This window comes from Nothobranchius furzeri, chromosome 5 (genome assembly GCF_043380555.1).
Source record: "Nothobranchius furzeri strain GRZ-AD chromosome 5, NfurGRZ-RIMD1, whole genome shotgun sequence".
Classification (NCBI taxonomy): domain Eukaryota; kingdom Metazoa; phylum Chordata; class Actinopteri; order Cyprinodontiformes; family Nothobranchiidae; genus Nothobranchius; species Nothobranchius furzeri.
Window position 1 is genome coordinate 11,042,249 of NC_091745.1, and position 18,627 is coordinate 11,060,875.

The 18,627-nt window shown below is 46.6% G+C and overlaps 1 protein-coding gene across 4 annotated transcripts in view; it reads left to right on the forward strand.

Moving 5' to 3' along the window:
* Positions 1–18,627, forward strand: part of asic2 (acid-sensing (proton-gated) ion channel 2) — an 808,019-nt gene that overhangs the window by 775,649 nt on the left and 13,743 nt on the right. For all 4 annotated transcript variants that reach the window (XM_070551418.1, XM_070551416.1, XM_070551417.1 and 1 more), the window contains 2 exons: positions 6,807–6,957; positions 7,288–7,344. In XM_070551418.1, coding sequence (XP_070407519.1) covers positions 6,807–6,957; positions 7,288–7,344 — 208 coding nt within the window. The remainder of the gene's footprint in view (positions 1–6,806; positions 6,958–7,287; positions 7,345–18,627) is intronic.

Genomic DNA, 18,627 nt, shown 5'->3' on the forward strand with positions numbered 1-18,627 from the left:
AAGCTGTTAGCGAAGATGCTAACAGTAGCTTTACCAACGTTAAGTTCAAGTTACCAAGTTTAAATAAAACATAAACACCCAGCAGCAAACAGACCAGCATGGAGGAGAGACTGCTACCACCAAAACAGCTCTCCTAATGTCTGAAAGAAGCTCCTTAATGAAGGGAGAAATGCTCCCGGTGATTTTCTACATCTGCGGTAGAGACGGAGCAGCGCATCTGACCCCGGAAGTTGTTGTCCGTTGCCGGGAGACGAAGGCGGGCAAAACAGGAAAAGAATCTAGTAGCGGACGGACATTGTTCTGGGTCTTCGGTATTTGGCGGAGATGTTAGTGAACGCGGAGAAGAGGGCGAACTAGAGGAAAAACAGGCAGATTCCTCCTCTATTTACAAACTCCTGGGGATGCAACAAGTGGGCGCGGTGCGTCGACTTCCGGATCTGACATCGACTAATTTTTAGAATCGAGCCGTCGACGTCGTCGAGGCTTCGCTACAGCCCTAATAAACACAAAGTCCTCATTTTTGCTGTATCACACTTACATGTCCCGGCTTTTCTTTCAGTGAGACATCTCATTGGGTAGTCGGTAATTTAACCCTTTGATGCACATCGGTCACTACAGTGGACAGGTACTCAAAATTATTCATTTGTTTTTGCTATTAAGCGCAGCTGTTGAAGACTCTATTGCATTTGATCCCCTCCATTTGGACTTCAGTAAGTCAAGCCAACATATTTCATGTTCAGAATGCACGCTGTCCACTGAGGTGGACATGTAATAAATTATTTGTATATTAAATGTTACAAAAAATATGTAAATATGAAATTTGTTTCATTCACACCTAGATGAATGAAAAAAATTGTTAAAAAAAATCATGGTTGCAGATTTCATAATTCATGCATCAAAGGGCTAGAAAAGGGATGTAGTTGCTGTAGTTGGTTTTGTCTGAAGGGCCATGATGTTAGTCATTTATTTTTAGTGTTGGGCGTCTTATTCTTAAAAAGTGGAAGAAACAGTCGTTTATACAGCACCTCTAATGACAAAAAGCACAAGACGCTTCACAAGATAAATAAATAAAGAACAAAGATTAAAACAAGAAGTAAAAAAGATTAAATTTAGAAAATAACGTTATTTAAAAATGTGAGAAAAGAGAAAGAGAAAATTAATAAGAAAGAGGAAATCAGTGGATTCTGGGAAAGGTGGTATTGGAAAAAGAACTGATTGAGGAGAGGGTGGTGATGAAGGTCACACCAAAATCCAGCTTGAACAAGTGAGTCTTCAGCTGATTTTTAAAGGAGACCACTGAGCAGAGGCGGAGCTACACATAAAATTACACCTACAACTTTGTTTCAAATTGTGTGGAGTGTATTATATATAACAACGTTTGCTAACTGAATACAACATCCAGCTCCTGGCCACCTTCTCACCACTTGTCAAAGTTCTACTGAAATAGTGAAGATGGCCCCTGCCATTGCCTTCATTCCTGGGAAATATGAAAGTAGTTTGCACCTTAGTAGGTCTTCTTCGAACTAGCTCTGTGCATATGCTGTCGGTCATTGGTGATGGCCACTTGGCTGGGTCTGAAGAAAGAGGCTCATCATCACCTTCAATGGGACTCATTGGTTGATAGGTTTCAGGCTTCTCTATTGACAGAAAACAGAAGCATAACTCAACACATTGCTACGTGGACCATTTCACATATTCTATTAAAATACAATATGTGACATTCAAATTTCTCTGTTTGCAGGACACAAACACACACACACACACACACACACACACACACACACACACACACACACAAACACACACACACACACACACACACACACACACACACACACACACACACACACACACACACACACACACTTGTGCAAAACTTACCTGACGTATCTTGTTGGGGAGACGTGGCAGCTGGCTGTCCCTCATCAAGTTCACATGGTAGGTTTCTCTATTGACAGAAAATAGAAGCATAACTCACCACATTGCTATATGGAACAATTCCCATATTCTGTGAAAATACTATTTAAATGTCTATAGCTAAATGTTTGCTGGACACACACACATGTGCAAAACCCACCTAAAGTATCTTCCTGGGGAGATGTGGTGCCAGCAGACTGTCCCTCCTCGAGTTCAAATACTGGCCTACTGGTATGTGGAGGTAGATGGCTGTTCCTCAGTGGCAGCTGATGTCATCCCAAAATATCTGTGTAGGGCTCCTGATGTTGCATAAAACAAACAATACAATCTTCATGTCACGTCTGTTGCTTCAGCATTTTAATTAACATGTTACAATGAGCATTTACAGTTTTCAGCAGTGGTGGAAAGAATTCTGAAAATCTGTACTCAAGTACAAGTACTGTTACATTGCTAAAATATTACTCATTTACAAGTAAAAGTACTGGTGTTAGAGAAATACTCAAGTAAAAGTACAAAGTATTCATAAAAACCTCAGAGTATTATTTCTTTTTAACGGCTGATGTCACCATCACTTCTCCAGACTGAGGCTGCCTGGAAATTGTGTGTTTTCCTTTACCAAAAGTTAAAACACCAACAATCTATTAATCATTAATAATTGATAAGACACAAAACAAGTGTTTTTCCCTTTTTTTTTTTGTCATTTTAAGTTTTTATTTCCTTATTCAGCAAACGTCTCCGGCAGACAAAAAACTAAATGACAAGAGGAGCCATGACTATTGTTTAAATATCCATGAATTCATTTTAACCGGTTAAATTCTTCAACTCTCCCGCACTGCTTCTTGGTCACTGTGAGTTTTTAACATAGCCGCAGTGTGCAGCACAATTAACGCAACACAATGACATCATCGACTGGTACAGTACAGATGTGCTGAAAGGCAAGAGTCTCAACTTTCAGCTAAAAAAAGACCGCTCTAGCTATTATAGTTTTTATTTTATGGCAGTTTACAATTTAAACGGGATCTTACTGGCAGGGCACCTCCAGCGGCCCGCTGCCGCTCCGTTTTTCATGGGGTAAATAATAGCTCATTTCCCGATTCCAAAAAGAAAGGTGAATGGCGCAAGAGAGCAGGACAACCTGCCGTGGTGATCAATACTAATATCAATGTATGTCAGCAAAATTCTCGAAGACTCATTTTTATTTGATAGCGTTTGGTTATCAGCCTTTCGGTTTTCCACTTTTAGCTATTCATAAAAGCTCATTTGACAAAGAAAAAGTTAGCGGTTGGAAGTAGTCCTATAAACATGCAACGTAAGAAGCTAGCAAAAGACATTTGAAAGGATCATCATAGCACCATGCAAAACGTACAGATTAGAGAGGTTAGTTAATCAATAAGTTGGGGGATAGGCAGGAAAAATACCAACTAAATAATAAAGACATTCATGCCTGCATCTTTTCCTCGTTTCTCCTGCTCTTCTTTTCTTTTTTTTTTCTAAATTGGGCACCAGATGGCTTGGACCGTTTCTTCTCCTTTATGTTTGTGAGTGGTGATATGTCAAACGGTACCTGTATCCCTCCATCATAATTCTCTGAGATCCCTCCGCCCCCACCTGATGAAGGGCGCTATAGAGCGCACTATCCCACCCTGCATCCACAGAGGCGGTGCAGACACAAGGAGGCGCAATAAAATCACAATATAAACGCAAACAATGACTTTGTTGTGCTTTTATTACAGAGATATTAGTATCGTCACTCATCACTATTATTATTAAGAACATACAATTTCTATGTTTTGTTTATGTATTGGTTGATGCTTAAAAAAAAGGAAATTAAATGCCACCCCCTCCAGACTGCCGCCCTGTTCGGCCGCACGTGTTGCACATATCAAGCTCCGCCCCTGCCCCACTGATCTCAGGCTCAGGAGGAGAGAGTTCCAGAGTCTGGGGGCCACAGCAGCAGATGATCTGTCACCTTTGGTCTTCTGGTGCTGCACAACCAGTAGGCTTTGGTCACTGGACCTCAGGGACCTGCTGGGGGTGTAGGGACTAAGAAGATCACCAATGTAAGATGGTGCTTGTCCATGTAAGGCCCTATAGACCAGAACCAGGATCTTTAAATGAACCCTGAAGTTGACCATCAGCAGTGAAGCTGGAGGAGAAGCGGGGTGATAATAATAATAATAATAATACATTTTATTTCAAAGCGCCTTTCAGGACACCCAAGGTCACTTTACAGAAAACACGTAATAAAATACAATAAAACAATAATAAAACCCAAACAAGAAAAAACAAAGAGAGAAACAGTTCAATAAAATCAGAGGTTGTAGGCAGATTTAAACATGTGTGTTTTGAGTTTTGATTGGAAAAGGGTAAAACTGTCGATGTTCCTGATGTCTGGGGGAAGTGAGTTCCAGAGACGGGGAGCAGAGCGGCTGAAAGCTCTGCTCCCCATGGTAGCGAGACGGGCAGAAGGAACCGCAAGATGGATGGAAGAAGATGATCTGAGTGAACGGGATGGGGTGTGTATACTTATAAGGTCTGAGATATATGGAGGAGAGAGGTTGTGGATAGCTTTGAAGGTATGGAGGAGAATTTTGAAGATGGACCTGAATTTAACTGGGAGCCAGTGAAGCTGCTGGAGAACCGGGGTGATGTGGTGAAAGGAAGGGGTTCTGGTGATAATACGGGCTGCTGAATTCTCGACCATTTGCAGTTTATGAAGGAGTTTGTTGGGGAGACCATAAAGAAGTGAATTGCAATAGTCGATACGGGAGGTGACGAGGCTGTGGACGAGAATGGCGGCAGTGTGAGGGGTCAGTGAGGGACGGAGACGGTTAATGGAACGTAGATGGAAGTATGCTGACCGAATTAAGTTATTAATGTGAGCTTGAAAAGAAAGTGAGCTGTCAAGAATGACACCCAGACTCTTGACGTGAGGTGAGGGGGAGACTATGGCGCTGTCAATTGTTAAAGAAAAGCTGTCAGATGTTGAGAGGGTGGAGTTAGTGCCAACTAGAAGAAGTTCAGTTTTATTGCCGTTGAGTTTGAGGAAATTAGAGGTGAACCATGATTTGATTTCAGAGAGGCAGAGTGTAAGGGAGGATGGTGGGAGAGTTGAGTTGGGCTTACTGGAAATGTAGAGCTGGGTGTCATCCGCAAAGCAGTGAAACTGGATATTGAATTTGCGGAAGATTTTGCCGATAGGGAGGAGGTATACTATGAAGAGGAGGGGCCCCAGGACAGAGCCCTGGGGCACACCTGACTCGACTGGGGAGGGTTCTGAGGTAAAGGATTTTAACTGGATGAACTGAGTGCGGCCAGTAAGGTAAGATTGAAACCAGCTGAGGGGGGTGTGAGTGATGCCTAAGGAAGAGAGTCTATTGAGGAGGATGGGATGAGAAATGGTGTCAAAGGCCGCACTCAGATTGAGGAGAACAAGAATAGAGATTAAGATGTGGGTGTGTTTGGAGGACTTGGTCAGAAGCCGAGCACAGGCATTCTGAACCACCTGTAGACGGTTCAGGGAGGTTTTGCTCAGACACGTGAAAAGAGAGTTGCAGTAGTCTAAGCGTGAGGAGATGAAGGTGTGGATAACTGTCTCAAGTTCAGAGCGGGACAGAATGGGACTCAGCTTAGCAATGTTTCTGAGATGGAAGAAGGAAGAGCAAACAAGAGAACTGACATGAGAATCCAGGGTGAGAGCTGGGTCAAAGGTCACGCCAAGATTCCTGACAGAGGGTTTGGTGTGAGAAGCAAGCTGACCAAGAGAGTCTCTGACTTTGGGAACCAGCTTGTCTGGAGCACAGATGAGGATCTCAGTCTTATCTTCGTTCAGCTGTAGAAAGCTCCCACCATCCAGGTTTTGATAGAGTCTAAGCAGGTGTGTAGCAGCTGCAGCTTAGACATCTCATGGGGCTTAAAGGAGATGTACAGTTGGATGTCATCTGCGTAAAGGTGGTAGGAGATTCCTTTAAACAAAGATGATAAGAAGTCAAGGGGGCACGCAGAGGTTTTCATAGTTAAATATTAATGTGTTATAGTTACAAATTACTATTTGAAAAAGTAATTGGGTTAGTAACGCAGTTACCACAATGTAAAAGTAACTAGTTACCTAGGAAAGTAACTGACATTACTTTCATGCTCTATAATGCAGATACGTTCTATAATATCTATAATGTCAGATTTTTTTTTTTACAGAATAATTCTTACTATCTAGAATGAACATGTCAGATATCTGAAATGTTCATTAAGATCTCATGGATATCTGGAATGTTAAATTCTACTAGGAACAATAGAATAATAGATATATGGAATGCATATCCAGTCTGCCTAATAAATGTTAAAAAGACTGCCTTAGGTTTCTAGGGATTCTGACATATCTCAAACATGCAGTTGTTGTCATGGATATCCTTAATTATAATTTCTACGAGTAACAACATTGCTGTTGATGTCTTCATTTGCAATTTTCACTAATATGAATACAATTAATACTAGTAGTAGAAGAAATAAATAGAAGTAGTTCTTCTCAAGATAAAAATCAGATGCTTCACAAAAAATATAAATTAAAAACAGTTTAAAATTTATATAACAATTACAATATTTTATTAATAAATGTATCAAAAATATATTGTCATAAAAATGGAAAAAGTCACAATTGGGATTAACAGTTGTGAGGAAGAAGAAGGAGAATATTAATAATCTCGGGAGAAGATCCACTGATTACCAGATTTGGTAGAAAGAGCTGATTGAGGAGAAGGTTGTGATCAAGAATCAAGTACTTCATGTGGAAAAAGCATTTAAAAAGTTGTTATTTTCTTATATTATACCTTCCAATTGTTTTTATACTAATGTGAGAAGGGCTACTTACTCTTTGTATTTTTTGTCACCCGTAGCTGACCTACCTGCCTCCCCCGTGGGGAGAGTGTGAGTCCAAAGCGCTGGAGTCAGGCTTCTTCCAGGTCTACAGCGTAACCGCCTGCAGGATCGACTGTGAAACGCGCTACATTGTGGAGAACTGCAACTGCAGGATGGTTCACATGCCCGGTAAGCTCCACCGCTCTACAGTGTGCAGATGACTGTGTATTGAACAGACATTCATCAACTGGAGTTTTCAGCAAGCCTGCAGATTTTGTGTGGGCTGCAAGAGCATTTAGAGGCCTCATATTGATATGACTGGTCAATACTGTATTAGATGTTGGCATTATAAAAAGCCCCAGGAATACAGCCTGTATCTGGGAGGTAGAACACTTCTGTTTCTCACACATCACATTAATACATGTTTTTTTTTTTTGGTTGTCTTCCAAGGAGTTAGTGTTTAAACTTTGGCATTGAGTGTGTTTCTTCTGTAACGTGCATGATGAATCCTGTTCTCAGGTGATGCTTCATACTGCACACCTGAGCAGTACAAAGACTGTGCAGAGCCTGCTTTGGGTAAGTCAGCATAAATGCACATTGTTCTTTGAAAATGAAGTTTTTCTTTTTTTCATTTACCGGTATGTTGACACTGCACTTTAATGCTACACCTGCTTCATAGATAAATAATGCTGAATTTTAGGATTCAGACAGAAAGTTAAAAGTTTAAATATTCAAAAAACTACAAAGCAACAGCCTCTTATAAAGCTACGGTTACATTTTTCATCTAGCATGTCAGATTTGCGTCTTCTACAAAAGGTGCAGAAGTGTGGGAAGTTCTAGCAACTTTTTCGTATTTTCTTTAGCCAATATGTGCTAAAACGACTCTTTACAGGGTGAATGAAAAGTCTCTCTGCCCGTTGTGGGCAGGATGCCCCATTTACAACTCCAGCCTCTGCGTACCGCTGCCCTGAAGTCTCACAAAGCCACGCTTTGCAGCAATCCATGTCTACTCCGCAGAACAGACGAGTTATACCTGGTTAGCATTTATTGTAATGTGTCTGTCATGGTGGAGCCTCAGAAGAGACAAAGGAAACATTTATCTGATTAGGCTACAATAATAAAAAGAACATCCGACCACAACAGGAGGCAAACAGAGCTCAGCGACACGATTCTTGCATGTTATAGATTGTGAACGCAGCTTATTTATTTGATTGAGTAATGAATTATTAGAAACTAATGAAGGCTGAGCAGTTAGATCATTTCAGATGATAGATTAAGAACAAGAGCACACAGCGAGGAGAGTTTCGTTTTTACGACACTGAATTAAAACGGACACTAGGAGGTGCTAACAGCAAGCCAAAACTGGAAAGTTTCTCTCTAAAAGGAGCCGACTTAATAGTTCTGCTTTTGAATGAATGGCTCATCAGGTTTGCCACTGTCGTAAGAGTCAGCTGGGTCTCCGGTGTTTAATTTACTGCAGGAGAAAGCAGAGTGATACTCATCTTTTTTCTTTAATTTGGGTTCGTTTATCCTGCTTTGTAAAAGTTTCCTTAGTTTAAATTTCATATAAACTTTCATGAAACGCTGGATGATCTGGTGGTTTGAAGAGTTGGATCTGAATATTTCCCCCTGCTTTATGAATCTGCTCTCAGAGCTCTACCAAATATTTCTGTCAGGACTCAGGTATCTCCCGGCTGACCTTCGGACCACAACTCCCGACATGCCCCTCGTGGGGAGCTCCCAGCGTGCTCCTCGCGGGGATTCCCTCCACGTCACAGCCAAGCAAGGCTATATATGGAAGACGCCGTGACCGGCTTCTCATCTCAGTCATCGTTTCTTCCTCACAGAGAAATAATAAAACTGTTAAACGTCTCACCTTGTTCGTCTCCTTCATCCAGTCTGATCAGCCTGACAGGATGACTGAGATCCGAGTAGATTCGACGGAGATCGATCGTCTCCGCCACGAGAACGTGCAGCTGCGTTCCATGGTAGATCAGCTCAACACCAAGGTGAACTCCTTGTCCGACCACACCCTGCGTCTATCCACGGCTCTCACGGCTCTCCAACAACAGGCAAACGATCAGCAGCAACAGATCGCTGCACTCCAGCAGCCAACCCGCTCTGCTCCTAGGGAGGAGCCCCACTTCAGCCTGCTGGAGAGGTGGAACGGGGAGACGGGGAGCCCCGATGGTCTGCTCGCCACGCTGGACATGCAGTTCGAGTGCCAACCTGGACGCTACCCATCTGCGTGCTCCCGAGTGGCGCATCTCACCTCCCTGCTCTCCGGACGCGCCGCGGAGTGTGCTGCTGCGCTTTACAATTCCAAATCCCCTGCCTGCAACGACTATGCTGCGTTTGTGTCCGCTCTCTGGAAGACCTTTGTTCCCCCCAGCAGCGAAGTGGGAGCAGAGACACGCCTTCTCAAACTCCGCCAGCGAGAACGCTCGGTGTGCGCTTATGCGTCGGAGTTTCGCACCATCTCCGCCAAGCTGCAGTGGAATGACTCCGCTCTGCGGGCCGCCTTCCTGGAGGGGATGGCACCCTACATCCGTGATGAGTTGGCGGGAAGGGAGCTGCCTCAGACCCTGGATGAGGTGGTTGATCTGGCGCTGCGCATCGACCAGCGGGTTCTGGTTCGACCCAAGTTATCCACGCGTCCACCCAGGACGCCGGTGCCTCGCCCTCGTTCACCCACGCCAGCTCCTGTACCCATGCTGGCGGAGGAGCCCATGCAGCTCGGCCACCTTCCCCCCGAGGAGAGACAACGGCGGTGGCGCGAGGGCCTCTATGCCTACTGTGGCTCTCCCGACCACCGACGCCTGGACTGCCCGCTACGATCGGGAAACGGGGGGCCCCACTGAGTATTGGGGTCGCTCAGTCTGGGTCTTCTTCTACCCCTGTCGCTACTAACCGTCTCCTTATTCCTGTCACCCTCCTCCATGGTGAGGCCTCACTCCACGTAAACGCATTGGTGGACTCGGGGGCCGCGGACAATTTCATGGACCTAGATCTGGCAAAACGCCTACGGATCCCCCTAGAACCCCTGGAGAGAGTTATACCAGTGACCTCGGTGGACGGTAGGCCTCTCCAACCCTACCCAGTCCGAGACCGAACCCAGTCACTCCGTATGATCACCCAAGGCCACCAGGAGACCCTCCATTTCCTGGTCATTTCTGCTCCCTCTTCTCCTCTAATCCTGGGGTTCCCCTGGCTCCGTCTCCACGACCCTCATATTTCCTGGTCCCAGAACCGCCTGCTGGGCTGGGGGACCTCGTGCCAGACCCACCTCGTTCCTCCTCCATCCTCGGCGGGTCTTCCGGACGGGGGCCCCGGCTCCACACCGCCCCACCTGCCGCTGCCCTATCGGGACCTGGCCGCGGTGTTCGACAAGCGGCGCGCCACCTCCCTGCCACCTCACCAGCCATATGATATGGAGATCAAGCTGCTACCCGGAACCAGTCCTCCCCGCGGGCGCCTTTTCTCTCTCGCGCCTCCCGAGACCAAAGCGATGGAAGAATACATCGCCCAGGCCCTCCAGCAGGGGTTCATCCGACCCTCCTCCTCTCCGGGTGCCGCTGGCTTCTTCTTCGTGAAGAAAAAGGAAGGCGATCTTCGCCCCTGCATAGACTATCGGGGTCTGAACAAGATCACGGTCAAGGATCGCCATCCTCTGCCGCTCCTCACTACCGCTCTGGATGCCATCTCCCAGGCACGGATCTTTACGAAACTGGATCTCCGGAGCGCCTACAATCTGGTCCGTATAAAGGCCGGGGATGAGTGGAAGACCGCGTTCATAACACCCACCGGCCACTGGGAGTACCTGGTTATGCCCTTCGGACTATGCAATAGCCCTGCTGTCTTCCAACGTCTCATTAATGATGTCCTCCGCGACATGCTGGGACGGTGGGTGTTCGCCTATCTGGACGATATACTGATCTACTCCAAATCCGAGGCCGAACACATCCATCATGTTCGCGCCGTCCTGACCCGGCTCCTGGACCACAACCTGTACTGTAAACCCGAGAAATGCTCCTTCCATCAGCAGTCCATATCCTTCCTGGGCTACATGATCTCGGACGAAGGGATAACTATGGACCCTCAGAAAATCCAGGCGGTGAAGGACTGGCCCTTGCCAACCAGCCTGAAACAACTGCAGAGTTTTCTGGGTTTCTGCAACTTTTACCACCGTTTTATAAAGAACTATAGCACCCTCGTAGCCCCTCTCACCTCTCTCACTCGACCAGGCTCCCCTGGCCAGCTGTTTCGTCTAACTCCCGACGCCATTCGGGCCTTCCGCCACCTGGTCACCCGCTTTACCTCGGCCCCGATCCTCCGCCATCCAGATCCTGCAGTTCCCTTTGTGGTCGAGGTCGGCGCCTCTGATGTCGGCGCCGGCGCCATCCTGTCTCAAGGCGGGCCCGACGACAGGCTCCATCCCTGCGCCTACTTCTCCAGGAAGTTTTCCACCACCCAGCAGAAGTACGGTGTGGGCGACCGTGAGTTACTGGCCATAAAATGGGCATTGGAGGAATGGAGGCAGTGGCTTCTGGGCACCACTCGGCCTTTCACGATCTGGACTGACCATCAGAACCTGACCCACATTAAATCTGCCAAGCAGCTTAACCCTCGCCAGGCTCGCTGGGCCCTCTTCTTTGAACCCTACGACTTCCATCTCGCCTACCGCCCGGGAGCCAAGAACCAGAAGGCGGACGCCCTCTCCCGCCAATTCACCCACTCCACGCCCTCGTCCGAGCCAGCGCCAATCCTCCCGGAACACCGCTTCCTGGGCCAACTGAGGTGGCCGTTGGAGGAAGCTATCCAGAACGCCCTCCGGGACGACCCCGCGCCTCCAGAGACCCCAGCGGGTCGCCTCTATGTCCCCACGGCCTGTCGCAGCGAGGCGTTGTCCTGGGCCCACTCATCACGCCTGTCTGGCCACGCTGGTTTCTCCAGAACTCTTAAATTCCTCCAACGAGCCCTCTGGTGGCCAGGCATGGCGAGGGATGTGAAAGAATACACCAGCGCCTGTGACGTCTGTGCCCGCTCCAAGAACCCCAACCAGGCCTCGGCTGGTGCCCTCCGACCTCTTCCGGTGCCCAGCCGCCCCTGGTCCCACGTGGGGCTGGACTTCGTCACGGGTCTCCCGCCGGTCAATAACCTCAACACTGTCATGACGGTTACGGACCGCTTTTCCAAGTCTGTCCATTTCATCGCCCTTCCGGGTCTCCCCTCAGCCCAACGCACAGCGGAACTGTTCCTGGAGAACGTGGTGCGCCTCCACGGGTTCCCAGTCGACGTGGTCTCGGATCGGGGGCCCCAGTTCACGGCCCGGTTCTGGAAAGCTTTCTGTCGGCTGATGGGAGCATCGGTCAGTCTATCTTCAGGCTACCACCCGCAGACCAATGGCCAGACGGAGCGGGCTAACCAACAGCTGGGTCGGTACCTTCGATGTTTTGTCTCGGCTCAACCCTCGCAGTGGCCTAAATACCTCCTCTGGGCGGAGCTGTCCCACAATCTTCACACCTCATCTGCCACTCGGCTGTCCCCTTTCGAGGTCTGCTATGGCTTCCAGCCCCCGGTCTTTGCCCACCAAGAACCCGAGGTCGCCGTTCCGGCAGCGGAAGCCATGGTGAGACGCTGCAAGAGCGCCTGGATCAAAGCACGAGCCTCCATAACCAGAGCTAACACCAGCTATGCTCACCAGCATCTCCGTCGACACCGTCCTGGTCCCTCCTATGCTCCTGGGGACAAGGTCTGGGTGTCCACGGCTGACCTTCGGGTCCGTACCGGATCCAAGAAACTCGCCCCTCGGTTCCTCGGCCCATACCCCATCCAAAGGGTCATCAACCCGGTCACGTACCGGTTGCGGCTGCCGGCTACTCTCCGCATCCATCCCACCTTCCATACCTCCCGGCTCAAGCCCTACGTGGAGTCCTCCCTTCTCCCGCCTCCGGCTCCGGCGCCGCCTCCTGCCCGCTTCCTCAACGGTGAGCCTATCTACACCGTCCGGCGCATCCTGGACGCTCGCCGCAGGGGTCGGGGCTGGCAGTACCTGGTGGACTAGAAGGACTATGGCCCCGAGGAACGCTCCTGGGAGCCGGCTCGGTCCATCCTGGACCCTTCCCTGATCTCTGACTTCTGGGTCCGCCGGGGTCGCGCTGGGACTTCTGGAGCCGTCCCTGGACCGGGGGGTCCTGTCAGGACTCAGGTATCTCCCGGCTGACCTTCGGACCACAACTCCCGACATGCCCCTCGTGGGGAGCTCCCAGCGTGCTCCTCGCGGGGATTCCCTCCACGTCACAGCCAAGCAAGGCTATATATGGAAGACGCCGTGACCGGCTTCTCATCTCAGTCATCGTTTCTTCCTCACAGAGAAATAATAAAACTGTTAAACGTCTCACCTTGTTCGTCTCCTTCATCCAGTCTGATCAGCCTGACAATTTCACTGGAAGCCTCAGTTAGGCTTGTGAATATTGGATAGAACTTATTTTATTTTTTAAGTGAATACATTTCCCTACTCGCTGCTCACGGTGAAATAGTGTTTTACACTCATAAACCCTACTGGTGGAGAAAAGAACCAGCAGCTTCACCCAGCAGTGAAACGTACGCCATGATGTGATGTTGTCAGTTTTTTTTTCTCTTCAAACCTGCAGAACCTGACTCAGTTGCTGCAACACTTCTGATACAATCAGGTGTTTTATTCAGCCTTGAACGAGTAAACAAGCCAGTGTGAGCTGAGGAATGCCATCAAGACCAGGAAGGCCAGGCTGGCGCAGTTAGAAAAAACATCTGATTTGTGCAGAAAACCACCCAACAGGATTACAGTAAAGTTGTTTTGTGGTTGCTGTTCGATATCAAATTGATTCCAGGGATTTTCCTGTCTCCGTTGCTATTTCAAACCCCGAAGGAGTGAGAAAAACATACTTTAAGTGATTGTTAAGGTTTAATTTAAGAGCTCAGAGGAAGAGAAAGTCATCGGATCCAATACTCTGCTGGTACGGTCGCTGGACCAGAAAGCTGTAAACTTAAAGAAAGAACAAAAAGGTCAAAAAAATTATTCAGGTACAAGATCTCTCTGTGAGATTAATTCATTTAGTGGGAAAAACTGTTGGGTCTTTAAGTCAAGCTTATAATCATTCCAGTTCTCTAACAGAATCTGCATTTTTAATGACTAAAAGCCTGTTTTCAGTGAAAACACACAAATAACAAGTTGACACAAAGGCGTGCTCGGTGATGTATAACCTTTATAAAGCTCAGCTGAAAGTCACAGCATCATTAGAGCAACTTTCTCTCTGCTCAGCCTGCAGATCTCCCACCCATCTCTAAATTACTTCTGGAAAGCCGGAACAGAACAAAAACAAATGTAGCCAAGGGCAACAAAACCTTCAGGAAACGAGCATCAAAGCTGTGGACTCCCACACCATCAGGAGATTCTGTTTGACCCTGTATGACATTAACATGCACTCAGAAACACGAGTCCTCTCTGAGCCACGCAGCAAAGCAGAAGGCTTTGGAGCAAGTTTCAGACTGCTCTTTTCCTGTAATTGGCTTCATTTTTATTTGGGACTGTAACGCTTTCACAATCTAAAGGCACACACACCCTCGTTCAGCTTGGATCATAGAATGTAAATAAATCCAAGTTCTAACTCCAAGTGCCAATTTGCTACACCCACCACAGCTTCACATGTCTAAGTTTGATTTCTACTTCTGTGAACATGTCGCTCACATCATGGCCAAAAATACCAGTTTTTCTTTCTGGTGCAGCAATCCATGCTTTTGAAATTGTTTCTCTAGGCCTTTTAAAAGTGCTTTTGAAATCCGTCACCTGTTGCTTTTGTTGCCGGATTTTTAAACAAAGTGTAATTATTATTATTATTATTATTATTATTATTATTATTATCGTCTTGTCTTCCTCCGCTTATCTGGGTCCAGGTCGCGGGGCGGCATCCCAACTAGGGAGCTCCAGACCGTCCTCTCACCGGTTACCTCCACCAGCTCCTCCGGCAGGACCCCAAGGCGTTCCTGGACCAGATTGGAGATATAACCTCTCCAACGTGTCCTGGGTCGACCCGGGGGCCTCCTGCCGGCAGGACATGCCCGAAACACCTCCCCAGGGAGGCGTCCAGGAGGCATCCTGACCAGATGCCCAAACCACCTCAACTGGCTCCTTTCGATCCGGAGGAGCAGCGATTCTACTCCGAGTCCCTCCCGAATGTCCGAGCTCCGCACCCTATCTCTAAGGTTGAGCCCGGCCACTCTACGGAGGAAACTCATTTCGGCCGCTTGTATCCGCGATCTCGTTCTTTCGGTCATTACCCAAAGCTCATGACCATAGGTGAGGATTGGGACGTAGATCGACCGGTAAATCGAGAGCCTGGCTTTCTGGCTCAGCTCCCTCTTCACCACGACAGATCGGCTCAGCGTCTGCATCACTGCAGACGCCGAACCAATCCGCCTGTCGATCTCCCGACCCCTCCTACCCTCACTCGTGAACAAGACCCCGAGATACTTAAACTCCTCCACTTGAGGTAGGACCTCTCCCCCGACCCGGAGTTGGCAAGCCACCCTTTTCCGGTCGAGAACCATGGTCTCAGATTTGGAGGTGCTGATCCTCATCCCAGCCGCTTCACACTCGGCCGCAAACCTACCCATTATTATTATTATTATTATTATTATTATTATTATTATTATTATTATTATTATTTGCTTAAATCTTTTTAGTAAAAGCTTGAAAGTATCATTAGTGAATCTGGATGACCCCAAAATTGTCATTTTCTGTGTCCCCTTGGTCCCCAGCACCCTCCTGTTCGTCCTCTGCGTTCCCCTCATGTGTCTCCTTGTGCTCTCCAGCTCCCTCTAGGCTTCCCTCGTGTTTCCTCCTAGTCACTCCCGTGTGGTACTTATTGGTTTGTATTAGTCCTCCTCACCCCTCTAGTCATTAGTTGTTTATCTTTGCCCTTAGTCTTTAGGTTTAGTTATTTATTGTTTTATAGGTTATGGTTTATCTTCCCCTCTGCTTAAGTTCTTTCCCCGTTTAGTTTATTGATGGCACCTGTCTTCCCTCCAGACCTCACCCCTCACACCTGTCACCTGTTCCCCTGATTACTCCCCTCTGTGTTTAAAACCCAGTCTTGTCCCTCAGTGTTTGTTGGTCCATTGTATTTGTCGGCGTTGTTCTGGCTCTCTCGAGTTTCTCCGAGTTCGTGCTCATTAGTGAGCTTTTGTTTTGTTTTTTGAGCGTTCGTGTGTTTTGAGATTTAGTCTGGTTTTTGTGCTCTTGGACTTTTTGGCGCATCCTCCTTTAAATAAAGGATTTATTTTCTTTAACCACTCCTGCCTCGAGTCGTTCTGGGAATTCTGCATCTTGGGTCCAAACCTCCTGCTCCTCAACGTGACAAAAATAGAATCAGTTGTAAATGAACACTCTTTGAAAACTGGTAGGGCTGACTCCAGCAATTACTTTCAAAGTTTAAAGGTCTTTTGTTGGGAAGAACTTTAAACTACCTTGACACCAAAATTAGGGCAGCAGTAGCTCAGGAGGTAAAGCGGGTTGCCTCATGATCAGAGGGTCATGGGTCAGACTCCAGCTCCCACCAGGGGTATCCTGCTGTTGTGTCCTTGGGCAAGACACTTCATCCAACTTGCCTGTGTTAGTGGTGGTCAGAGGGGCCAACGGCGCCAAATGGCAGCCTCGCCTCTGTCAGACCGCCCCAGGGTGGCTGTGGCAACAAAGTAGCCTACCATCACTGGCAGTGTGTGAGTGGGAGAGTGCATGGAAGTGTCTTTGTGTGTCCTAAACAAGCTCTATGTAAGTTTGATTATTATTGTTATTATTATTATTATTATTATTATTATTATTGTGGCCAAATTTATTGAGGGTTTGAAAGCCATTAGTTTTATTTATTTGTGTTTTATTAACAGTAGAAACATATAAGTCTGACTTCTACCTAAACCTTCACATGATTTACATATTTATTTAATTACTTTTGTCAGTTTGTGAGGACTTGGTAAACTTTTGGATCCTCCCATTAGCTTTATAAGGAGCAAGCCAGGGGGGGAAGGTGGGGTTTTTGTTTTTGTTTGTCAGATGTCAGCCGGAGGTGACGGGAGGGTTTTTAATGATTTTTTTTACCACTTTACAGAGACTTTATTAGTTGGATTTTGTGGATTGCTGGTTGATTTTTAGTTACAATTTTGAAAGAAATAAATGTAATATACTTTTGAAGAACTGAAGTCTGGAGTGCGTGCAAATCCTAAACCCACCTATTACCACCCCAGGCCTTTTTGTTTTGGATTATTTCGTTTGGACGGTAAAAGGCTGCGACAATTATTATTATTATTATTATTATTATTATTATTATTATTATTATTTGTATTATATTATTATTATTATTATTATTATTATTATTATTATTATTATTTGTATTTGTATTATTATTGCCACTAAATTATGTATCTGAATAACCTGATGTATGGCCATTTTTTGTGTTTACTAATGTTATTTAACATTAATCTCGACTGATGGATGAGGTTGATTCCCACACTTTGTGGCAACATTTTAAAAGGGACATATTAGTAAAAAAAAATACTTTTTTAATCGTCTTGTGGTATCGTGGATTTCTACGGCCTCTGTAACCACTCCAATAATGAATGAACCTGTCCACCTGTTTTCTGTCACAGGGGTTATAATTGCCTAAAACAAGCGGTTTCAAAAGTCCCTGTTTGTGATGTCACAAACAGAGAGATTAACTTAAAAAAAACCCTCTCACCTCTTCAACTGGAAGAGCAGTGGCTTTATTCTGAGCTCCTCGTGGATATCAGAGCTTTTCAGCTTATAGCAGCTTGAGTGGGGTATGAGTGGGCGTGGCCAGCACAAGTTTGTTTTCTTTAAGTTACAGAGCCCTGAACCAGCCTTTTGTGGAAGGTACTGAAACTGTCTAGAATAAAATTGCTGAGATTGCTTTATTTTTGGGCTAAATGCATCATTAACATGATCTGTAGGGGCAATGGTGGCAGCGGAGTTAGATGCCCGCCCCATAACCGGAGTGTTGCAGGCTCAAGCCTCAGTCTGTTGCATTAGTTGTGTCCTTGGGCAAGATACTTCACCCTCCTTTCCTGCTGGTGGTGCTCAGAGAGACCGGTGGTGCCGGCGTAAAGCGGCCTGGCTTCCATCAGTGTGCTTGTAGGGCAGCTGTGGCTTCAATGTAGCTCATGACCACCGGCGTGTTAATCTGTGTGTGAATGGGTGAATGATTGTTGTGTTATAAAATGCCTTGGGGGGCTGTAGAACCCTAGAAGACATTATATAAATACAGGTCATTCACCTAGATGAAACTATATGAGTTCTAATAAAACCCATCATTTGGTTAATGGGACACTTTGCTAACGGAAACGTCAAATCTTAGTAAAGCTAAATCACTTCCAGCTGTGAGCCATCTCATCTCAGGTGATGAAAAACTGCTCTATCAGTCATGTTCAAGCCTGTATCTGTATACATTTATACTTTTGATAAGATGCTAATAGCAGGAACCACGGAAATGACAGTTTCCATAACATGAACCAAGGACAATGAAACTTATCATGGTAATTTCCTCTTTCTGGTTTAAGTGAGGGAAAGTGTGAGAGTGAGAGGCTTAGACAAAGGATCAGTCATCTGAATGCACAAGGCGTTGCTCCCATGAATCCAGTAACGTCACATTTGAATAGAAATAAGAGACCACTGTGAAGCCATATTGAATTTTCTCCCTCCGTGACGTGACTGTGTGGCCCTGCCAGCTATTATTGCACCGTAGGGGGATTTCTGCCTCTTACTCTGTGATCTGTAGTTCTGCCTTGGAGCTGCCCAGCGAGACACAAGTC